The 11,267-nt window shown below is 40.8% G+C and overlaps 1 protein-coding gene across 3 annotated transcripts in view; it reads left to right on the plus strand.

Annotated features, from left to right (window-relative positions):
• LOC142651470 (kinesin-like protein KIF20A) overlaps positions 1 to 7,215 on the plus strand; it is a 75,378-nt gene extending 68,163 nt beyond the window's left edge. For 2 of the 3 annotated variants that reach the window (XM_075826226.1, XM_075826225.1), the window contains exons 17-19: positions 139 to 194; positions 1,009 to 1,119; positions 6,900 to 7,215. In XM_075826226.1, coding sequence (XP_075682341.1) covers positions 139 to 194; positions 1,009 to 1,119; positions 6,900 to 7,157 — 425 coding nt within the window. In that variant the 3' untranslated portion in view covers positions 7,158 to 7,215. The remainder of the gene's footprint in view (positions 1 to 138; positions 195 to 1,008; positions 1,120 to 6,899) is intronic. The other variant, XM_075826227.1, reaches the window with a different exon arrangement.
• The last annotated feature ends 4,052 nt before the right edge of the window (positions 7,216 to 11,267 follow it).

Below are 11,267 nucleotides of genomic sequence, written 5' to 3' on the forward strand. Positions count from 1 at the left end.
CTGCACAGCAGACCCACAACACTTTATAAGATAGGAATACTCTTAAGCTGGATATAAAAGTTGAAACAAATGCTCTTTTATTTTTAATTTTTTTTTTCTTTTTATTCCCCCCCCCCCCTCTCATTCTTGATCAACTAGACTCTATCTCTGGGACTCTGGATGCATTAACCAGACGGTGTCAAGATAAAGAAAAGGTAAAGCCTTTTGTGGTTTCTAAAGCTTGGTAACGAGGGTCTCTAGGCACTTCTGATTGCCATAGGTTCTGTGAAGACATTTTGAAGCCTAACCATTCAAAAAACCCATACTTCAGGTATGATGGCACCATGTCACACTCACAGGTCCAGAAAGGTCAGATGGTGATATTTTAACGGTGTCCTCTCACTACTTGTACCCTTCCTGTGACTGCCTATGACCTGGAGGCAATAAAGCTTAAAAAGCCAAGAGACTTCATCAGAGTTTTTAATGCTACTAACAAATGAGCACTTTTAAAACCACTTCTAGTAAAATCCATGTGGCATCACGGATAAACGGCACGCTCGAGTTTCGCCTAGCACAGCTTTTTCTGGTGCTTGAACTTTGACATCTTACATACTTATACCAATATAAATATGCAATACCAAATCATTTCATTATTAAAAATGTGGTATTGCACGTTATATTGGTATAAATATTTTTCTGTGATGTCAAAGTTCATGCCTCCGAAGGAAACCGTGTGATTCAATGTGGATTTTACGATGTGCTCGTTAATATAAATAAGCCCTGAAGAAGGCTCTTGACTTACCGACTTGTTCCATCAAATACCTTAGCTGCCCTATTAACCAGGGCATCTAAGGGGTCAAACAGCCGTAATCAGGGCATTCTATGAAGACTGCCTATTACAGCGGGAGCTTGGCTGTCGATCCTCACTGGGTTAAATGTGTGGTGTACCGTATAGAAACCAGTTGCCAATCTAACACTCGAACGCGCAAACTTTCTGAAAGGCGTTTACAGATACTTTACAATTTACAGATCATAATCGGTTTGAAGGTGCAGATACAGAACATTAGGGATGAAGCTGATCTGAATGGAAGTAGGCTGACTGAAGAAAATGATAAGTTGAAGCAGCATTTGAAAACAAAGGTAAATATATATTTATTTTGTACACTCTCTCTCCCTTACACCTTCTTGACAGCACCAGCTGGAGAGATTCCTGCTCTCAAGAAGGACCGGGAACAAGTGGTTTAAATACCACCTCCTACCCTTACCCAGTTGTTTTATGTGTCTTGAACGGAGAAAGCAGGAGCCTGTACTGTGTTTAGCACTGAATCTCCTGTGTTTTGCTCTGATCTCTTTCCCTGGCAGCAGCAAGTTAACTGGGTGTGGCAGTGAGCAGTACCAGGGAGGATCAGGTAGGATTTGGGGCCTCAATCAGCAGCCGCTGTTATTTGCAACTTCTAGTCATTAGTCCTGCAGCCCGGGCAGCAAGGTAAGGTCTTGGCGGCTGGCTCCAGCTGTGAAGCCAACCCTTTATGGCCACAGACTCTCCTTGCGCATGGGAGTCTCTATACACGTGGTACTTGGCACCAAAATGAACGAAGATTCGGCCACGGTAGTCTTTTTAAACCAGGTGTGCCAGTTGTTCAGAGCCTTGCTATTGAATAGTGGCCGCTTACCTTGCTGTACTGCATTTCTGTATTTATGCTACGTTACGTTTTGTGTTGTGTGCCTGCTTTTTAGTTCAGCAGAGACGACCTCACATGCAGTCTCAGGCTAGAGGCTTAAATAGGGTGGCAGTGCTTTACTTTTTTACATTTTATTTATTTTTATTTTTTTAAATTTAAGGTGGTAAAGAAGCCATTGAAAAGCCATGATACGCAAGAAAGGAATGTTAAATCTGCAAAATAGGCCTAGCTAGAAAAGCACTGAAAAAATTGTTAATGAAGAATCTTCCCCTTCACTAAAAAATATCACATGACCCGGGAGGAGGTGGACTACGCCTTATCCCAGAAACATTTTCCTTTTCTCGCCCACACCTTCCGCTTGCATGTACCTTCCGCTTGCATGTACCTTCCACAAAAACTCCTGATTCTGAAGTACCTCAGGAAGAAGAGATTGGAAGATGCCTACTCTGATAAACAGATTACCTCTATTTCTAGCAGGAGAATCTGATCAGCTGTTTAAAGCAAGACACAATGAAGATTGAGGCTAAGGAACTTAAATTGAAACCAGACCAAATGTTTGAGTGTATGGATTCAAGAAAGTGTTCAATCCATGAACATAAAAAAAATTGGCAGATCAGATTGTTCTTTGAGAATTTTTTTTTTTTTTTTCCCCAGAAGCTTTAAACGTAAGCTCCCATTTGCATAAGATTCAGAAAAATGGGTTGCCAAGAACAGATTCATTTAGAATAAGCGTTCTTCCATTTGAATACTTGGGTCAATTGAAAGACTGAATGGACAAAAAAAAGCAGAGTAATCTAAAGGGAACCTGGGAGGCCAGTACAGCAGTATTCAAGCCGATTTATTTCTCCAATATGTATGGCAAGACCACTAAAAATATGGCTGCAGGACATGGAAGATCACTTAAAATCCAGAGCACTCAGAGAATTTTGGCCTCTCTCTCCCTGTCCTTATGAAAGCCGTGAATTTCATTTGAGATGCCTAAGCTAACAGTCCGACTACGTGCCATAGCAGTTTCCTTATCCAGCTCCATCAAAGGAGCTATCTGGCTTTGCTCTTGGTCTGGGGATGCTGGCTCCAAATCCTAATTATGCTCCGTACTCTGTGAAGGTGATGGTCTTTTTGGAACAGGGTTAGATGACTTTTTAGAAAAAGCCTCTGATCAAGGGAAGGACTTTTCCTCATTCTCTCGTTATTTTCAGCATAGATGGTATTTTAAAGGTCAAAGAAAGAACCCTCAAACAAAGCGAGAACAATCCTAAATGTCATACCAATAAATGCTGCGTCCAGATCAACGCAAAGACTCCAAAAGAGAAGTTGGGGGGTGTCTGAAATCCTCTATTCAAATATGGCAAATGATTTCTATAATCCAAGGAGATGAAGACCTTTTTTTTTTTTTTTTTTTTTTTTTAAGGCTACTAAATAGTTTGTCATCGTTCCTCTAGAAATTTGTCACTACTCCCACTGTTCCATCTATAGGTCTTTCTTGCTGAAGAGGTAAGTTCAGTCCCCCCTGCAAAAAGCTGATATCCTCTTTGTTCTAGATAATCTAAAAGAAAGGGGCTTCTATTCTCTCCTATTTCTAATTCCAAAGCCCAGTGGGAGATTGAGTTCTAATAATAAATCTAAAACGTCCAAATAGATAAAACATTCTGTAAATGATATATCCTTCCTCAATGATAAATCTGCTGAAAGCCAATTGCTACATGGCATCGCTAGATCTCCAAGACACATACTTGCACTTGCCAATACCTGAGGATTTGCAAAAAATGTCACGTTTGAAGGGAATACAAAATTTCCAATTCCAGGCACTTCTGTTTGGTATCTCTGCTCCCGAGATATTTTTCACCTTCACCTGCAAGATATTCAAATTATTCCATATCTGGATGACACTTATTGCAGTGGAGGCAAAGCAAAAGCCAAGTCTACTCATCTGGACTTTACCTAGCATCTCTGGACCGGATGATAAATCTAAAAAAATTAGGATCTTACAGGGCAAATCAAGATCGTCCTGGGTATCCCTCTGAACTCGAGACTAGTCATCTATTTTTCCATACCAGAAAAGAGTGCTTGATTCAAACAGTGTCTGTCTTCTCCTCTCAACGATCTTTTTCAATAAGAGATCGTGATCTTGGGTCTTATACTGTCATGTATTACGGAAGTCAGCTAGGCGCAAGTTCTCTCCAAACCCCTGCATTCCGATCATGCTGGGGCAAAAGGAATTCCTGAACTCAAACGATAATTCCTCTGAAAGTAAAAAAAATTTGTTACTTGGTGGTTAAGAGGAGAATCTTTTAAAGGAACTATGATGGTCTCTACCCAGCGACCGTATCAACCGATGCAAATCAATTAGGGTCTGGAGTCCGTTCCGATCAAAGTATCATTCAGGGCTCCTGGTCTCACTGAATCGGGCCGTTTCAAACCTGAAAGTGTTTTAATAGGGGATTTTGGAATCTCTTATAACCTTGGAGTCAGTAGAGCGGAACAATGGTACAACTGTAGCACACCTAAACAAACAGGGTGGTGCCCAAAGCAAACCTCTTTCCAATTTTACAGCTTAGATCTTCAGTTGGGCAGAACAGGAGTTCATCCCTTGACCGCAATCCACCTCAAGGGAACAATGTATCATGTAGCAGATTAACTGACATAGACGCCAGTCTATATAGTAAGGAAAAGTTGGAGAAGACTGCGACCCATTTATTAAGAAAGCCTCTTGATAAATGTTGCATTTTCCTCTGGACCATGCGCTATCTATTTCCCTTAATATCTTCGGGCGGGGACGGACTCACCTTAGCGCTCCCTCCTCACTCCAGCACCATTCATACACTGTCCTGAAACCGAGCAGCACTTTAACGTAGTCAGTGCTGCGTTGCATACAACGTCCTGATGCTGCCAGGCGTCAGCATGTTGTATGAGGCACACTGGAGTGATAAGGGGGAGAAGTGAGGGGAGTTTAAAAAAAATATTTAAACTGTTCAAGGAAAGGGGGGGTTTAGTCTGATCACTTGGCCCCTACCTTTCTGCGCCCCATAACGAAATCTGCGCAAGCTAGCTTTCAGCTGGCATAGTTTTCCATGATTTACGCCAGATTTCTGGTGCAAATTTATAATTGGAAAAGGGGGCCCCAACAAAAGACTCCAATTCCACGAAAGTGGCGATTGTGTCAAAAGGCCAAAAGTTGCAATTTACACTCAAATTGCAACTTCTGGGCCCTTTTGCACATTTTTTCTATGGCAGAAAACTGGCGTAGAAAGGTTGAAAAATGTGCTTGCTTTTTTTTCCCCCTCTAATGGGAAAGTGTAATCTCCGGAAACACTTGATGTTTTAAGGCATTAAACTGATGAGGTTGGCCAGTAATGTACCTGTTTGCCACAAGAAAAAACCCGGAAAGTGGAAAAATTCTTAGCCACTTCTCACAGAGAATGAACAATAGCAGTCTATTCACTAGCCCATCCATGGTGAAGTGTTCTTATATATGATTCACCATTTCCTCTGTCTCGAGTACTGAAATAGGTGCAAATAGAGGGAGTAAAATAATCCTCCGCTCCTCACTGGCCAAAGAGGTCCTGGTTCCCTTTACTACTCCAGATGACCCAGGAAACATCCCTGGCTTCTACCACAGAAAGAAAGATCTGTTTTCAGGGGCCAGTTCTACGTCCAGAAGTAAACCAACTTCATCTATTAGCCTTGATATTGAACAGAACATTTTCAAAGACACAGGCCTTTCAGACAGTCACCGATGCCAATTTAAAAAGTTGGAAGAGTCTTCAAGCATACTTTTTTTTTTTATTTTTTTAAAGTGTTGAGAACTTTTCTAACTTCCCTAAATCAAAAGCCTACTTCCTCAGGTTCCAAGGCGCAGCATAACATCCCGATTTTCAAGTTTTTGCAGTCCGTGCTAGATCTTGGATTAAAAACGAGTACCCTAAAAGTCCACGTGGCTGCACTCTGCCAATCTTTAATGCAGAAATACACAGATTACCCATGGGGAAGGTTTTTCAGGACAACATCTTGTATGGCGGCTCAAATTCTCAAGAGTCCCTCCTTGGGACCTGAATGACGTTCCTGAGCCTAAGGCATCATGCACACGACCATATCGTATTGTGGACTGCAGAACACAGACAGGTATTTTTTTTTTTTTTGTTTTTTTTTTATTATAACCTTTCCGGACCGATACACTAGAATGAGTGTGACAGATCGCAAACAGACTACAATAGGACATGTTCTCTTGGGATTCAGGCCTTCTCGTCCTTTTATCCTTGGAAGACCGAATCCTCTTGAAACCTCCGCCTTAAGATTCTTCCTAAAGTGGTGTCAAGATTTCATTGCCAACAAGAAGACTCTTCCATCTTTTGTGAACCTCTAAATGTCAAGGCGTGCCGATCGAGACAGCTCGTTGATTGGCGCTTATTTGCTCCTGTCACAAGGGAGATGTGCTGCTGACAACCATAATATTTAACTTTTTTAAAAAGATACGAAGCGCAGATGAACGAGTGTTTACACAGGGCAATTATTGGCCACGAGTGTCCTATGAACGCTTGTCTGCCCGATTTAATTGCCCAGTGTAAAAGGGCCTTAAATAAGGATAAATTATTTTCTTTAGTGGTCAGAAGATGTGTCATCGCTTACCTGCATAAGACAAGACTTCAGAAGTCCAGATCACCACCTAATCTCGTTTCGAGCAAAGAACAGAGATCGTGCTGCAAGCTAGATCAATCTCTAGATAGAAAAGCCCCTCTCCACTGATCCTGAAAGTTAACTCCGCCCAGGAGGTAGCTCTTGAGAGCGCTTCTACCGCCAAACAGCAGATCTGAAAAGCTGCAACAAGGCCAGGTCCAAACAAGTCATGGTTGGACATTATAACCGAAGTCTTGGCCATAAGGTACCTCCAGGCAGTTGTCCCATCCTGAGAAAAATATCTGTTAATCCTTGTAGAGGTGTGGGGAAAAAATTTATTGCTGTCGAGGAGGTTACCGAAAAAGCTAATTACAGGTAAAGGGGGTTTATCCCTCCCTTTTCCATTGTATGATACCTATATAGTTTTAAAAAATAAATAAAAATAATTCTTTTTTTTTTTTTACCTGCATATAACGATCTTATTGTATTAACTGGGAAAGGCAAGAAGTAGGAGGGGGTATTTTAAACTGCTTCCTCATTGTTAGAGAGCATAACACGTGATAGAGATATATAACAATCATGATATCCTTTATGAATTTTTATGTATATTCTTGCTCTTCACAGGAACAGGAAATCCGAGTTCTCCAGAAAGTAGCGGAGAGAGCTAGTCAGCTGGAGGCCTCCGTAACAGAACTTCAGGGACAGCTTGATGAAAGCAGAAAGGTTATATCTGCTGTAGAAGTTTGTGAACCAAAACCCAAAAAAGGCTTGTTCTCTAGTATTAAAAATACAATGAGTGGTACTCCAAAGAAGTCTAAAAGTGTGGAGAAAACTGAGGAAACACATGGCTCGGCTAGAAAAAAACCTTTTGCTCGTAAATGAGGAACCAAAAATGTAAAACTATTTGTATGTATAAATTGCCTATTTTATTTAACTTAAATAAAACACTTCAACTTTTAAAAATGTTACATTTCTTTAACCCGACTGCCGACAATTCACGGTGGGTGTTAAATGCGCAATCGGGTGTCTCAGAGTAGCACAGACACCCGGATTGTGCTGTTAACCCCTGCCTCTGGTCCCGGATCATGTGATCGCAGGGAAAGTTTGTTGCTACAAAAAACTTTCCTGGGGACCAATTACGGGTACTGTCGTCTGTTGTCATGGTCCCCCTAGGCTTCCTGTCAGCGTGGCTCTCAGCGTCACACTGATGGTTTATAATACATTACACTACCTAGGTAGTGTAATGTATTATAGCAGCTATCAGTGCTGCAGGTCTTAAAGTAAAAAAAAAAAGGCAATAATGTTTTATAAAAGTGTAAAAATAAGTTAGGCAAAAAAGCATTTTTTGTTTTTGTAACTATTTATTATAGGAAAAAAATAACCGTTAAAGTACACATTTGGTATCAATGTTCGTAACGAACCAAACTATAAAAATATAAAATTATTTTTCCTGCACAGAACACCGCAAAAAAAATTATTACAAAAAAATGGCAGAATCACTTTTTTTTTTTTTTTCGGTAACCACCACCATTCCCAAAATATAGAATAAATAGTGATCAAAAAGTCACATGTACCCCAAAATAGTACCAATAAAAACTACAACCCGTTCCGCAAAAAACAAAGCCCTTACAAAGCTTCTTTGACTGAAAAATAAAGTTCTGGCGCTCAGAATATAGCGACGAATTGTGCAGAGTGTTCCAAAAGCGGACAAGATTGGGCACCATTTATCAGTGCGACACTGGCCACATATCTATGAATTATTATTGATTTACCGCATTTATACCCTCTTATTATGCCCTGATGTACCCCGCACAGAGTACATATGCCCCCACATTATAAACTGAAATACCAGAAAAACACCAAACAGAACTGCCAAGCAAAAACTTGCGCTCCAAAAGCCAAAGGGTGCTCCCTTGCTTCTGAGCCCTACAGAGTGCCCAAATACCAGTTTACGTCCACAGATGACATTTTATACCCGGGAGAACCCGCTCAACATTGTATGAGGTATTTGTCTTCAGCGGCACAAACTGGGCACAACATATTGTGCATTAAAATGGCACATGTGGAAAATTTTCACTCTGCGCATTAACCCTTTCCACTACTTAATAGCATGTTGTTGTGCGGGGGGGTTATATATGGAGCGGGCTAATGTGCTGAGCCCACGCCATAGCTGTAATACACAGCTGACACCTGCAGATGACACCCGGGACTAACAAGGAACAGCGATTTGCTGGTACAATACACTGCAATACTAATGTATTACAGGAGCCTGTAAAATGACATACTGCAATACTAATGTATTACAGGAGCCTGTAAAATGACATACTGCAACAGCGCAATCTGATTGCTGGTTCAAGTCCCCTAGTTGGACTCGTTAAATATATTCTATATATTTTTTCACTAAGTTAATTTAAGTCCAGAAAAAAAACCCTTTCCCATTTTTCCTCTAAAATAATGTACATTTTTTAAAAAAAATACTCAATTGGTATCGCTGCATCTGTAAAAGTCTGAGTTATTACAATATACCATTATTTAACACGCACGGTAAACGCCGTAAAAAAAAAAAAAGAATTAAACTCAAATCGCTGTTTGGTCACCTTTTTAGCTTTAAAAAAAATAAATAATTTAAGTGATCAAAAAGTTGCATATACCAAAAAATGGTAGTAGACAACCCCTTTTTAAGTAAGGTACGGTTAAATTCCTGAGAGGGGGCATCCCCTTCTGGATGGGAAGTGGTGGCACGACTCTTGTCAATGTTTAGCAATTGCAATGAGACGGCTTACAAAATCTTGCCCCTAGTCTGGATTTGATTTGGCAATCCATAATTGCCAAAAAAGCTTCTTTCTCCCACAGGATTTTAACACTGCCCTCCCTGTTTTTTTTTTGTGTGATATACCTAGGCATAGCGAGTGTAGTGGTCAGTCATAATTAACACATTTCCCACCCCCAGCTATCCTATCAATGCACAAAAAGTCCATGTACATGAAGTGCATCGGACCAGAACTTTTTAAATGCCCCATAGGCTTAGCTCTGATTTTCAATCACAGACCTCACACGTTTCCTGCAATGATCAGCAACAGTGTCTCATTTGTGGCCAAAAGAATCTGTCTTGGAACATTTGGACTAATACATTAACTTCTAAATGCCCATCATGGAGACTTCTTAAAATAGTTCTCCCCAAAGCCTACAGACAAACGAACTGTCATCCCCCAGGATGACAGTGGAACAACTAAATTCAGTAAATCAAGCCCTTTAATTTAATTTTAACTTTTCTCTAAAGTAACACATATATATATATATATATATATATATATATATATAGTAATTTATTGCTACAGCTGACACTATCACATGTTGGATTACAAGATCCTTCTTTTGCAAACCAATCCTGTCCCCCTGTTAGTAATTCAATATGTTAAGAACTTCCTAAAACGGCGGGCAGCAGGGATGCTATCTGGTCTTGCTCCTGAACGGTAAACCGCTCACAATTCAGAAAGTTTTTCATGCAACTTGGCTGTACTGCAGTAAGCTGCCACAGCAGGCACTGGGAGTTCCTCCCACTTGCAATCATCTAAAGATGAGGGCAACCCTCAACATCTGGAAAGAGCATCAGCTCCAATATTTTTAGGTCCTGGTTTGTATTTCAAGGTAAATTGGTAAGTGGACTAGGAAGTTAACCACCTATGACCAGTGGCATCTAGTTTTGCAGTAGTCAGAATATAGTCAAGTGAATTATTGTTGGTCCTTATCGCAAACTATGCACATATAAATACTCCTGCAACTTATCCACAATAGCCCACTTTAGAGCTAAAAATTCTAATTTGGGTATTGGATTAAAAAAAAATTCAGCTGGACTAAGGCCCCATGCACACGACCATAAAAACTGCCGTAATTACGGGCCCATAGACTTCTATTGGCCACGGGTACCTCCCCGTATGCTTACGGGAAGGTGCCCGTGTCGTTGAAAAAGATAGAACATGTCCTATTTCAGGCCGTAATTACAGCACGGGCAGCCCGTGGTCTATGGGGCTCCCGTAATTACGGGTGACTACGTGTGTGCACCCATAATTACGGGAGCATTCCTAGGCGACGTCAGTAAATAGTCAGTCCAGGGTGCTGAAAGAGTTAACCCCTTAATGAACGGGGCTGAAAAGACCTTAATGACCAGCTCAATTTTTCTGTTTTTGCCTCTGCGTTTCAGCAGCCATAACTTTTTTATTTTTTCACTGACGTGGCTGTATGAGGCCTTTTTTTATGCGAGAGAAACAGGATTTTTTTTCCCCACAGTTTGGGGGTAAAAAAAAAATTTTACGCCGTGAATATAGGAAAAGGCGATTCTCGGAATCTTTTTTTTTTTTTTTTTTTTTTATCCCGTTCACGTTTCACGCTAAATAACCCATTAGATTAATTCTTCAGGTTATTACGGTCGTGTAGATACATAATATGTGTAGGTTTTTTGTTTTTATTTAGTGTAGGGGCAATAAAATGTATTCAATGCAAAATAAAGACTCTTTTTGGGACTTTTTTTTAAAATTTATTTATTTGTTTTGTTACTTTTTTTTTTTTTTTTAATCCCATCAAGGGATAACTTTATTTGTAACTTTATTTTTTCTTGCAATTTATTAGCATACTTCTGTACGCTAATGCATTACACGGTGTCACTATGACACAGGCTGCTGATCGGGCAGCACATAGTGTGCCCGAACAGCAGGCACACGGAACAGACAGCCCTGGGGTCCTTGGTAGGTCCCCAGGGCTGACTGCAGAGGGATTCCCCAGTGTTTGATCGCATCACTGGAATCCCGGTGATGTGATCAGAGGGGAATTCCCTTTGATCATGCCGCGGTCACGGACCGCGGTAATCAAAGGGTTAAACAGCTGGGGTCCGAATGTTTGCCAACCCCAGCTGTGTTCAGGAGGCTGCTCTAAGATCAGGAGCTGTTAGTAAGAGCTCCTGCTTAGAGGATGAGCGTTCACACGAGCGCTCATCAG

This window comes from Rhinoderma darwinii, chromosome 5 (genome assembly GCF_050947455.1).
Source record: "Rhinoderma darwinii isolate aRhiDar2 chromosome 5, aRhiDar2.hap1, whole genome shotgun sequence".
In the NCBI taxonomy this organism is placed as follows: domain Eukaryota; kingdom Metazoa; phylum Chordata; class Amphibia; order Anura; family Rhinodermatidae; genus Rhinoderma; species Rhinoderma darwinii.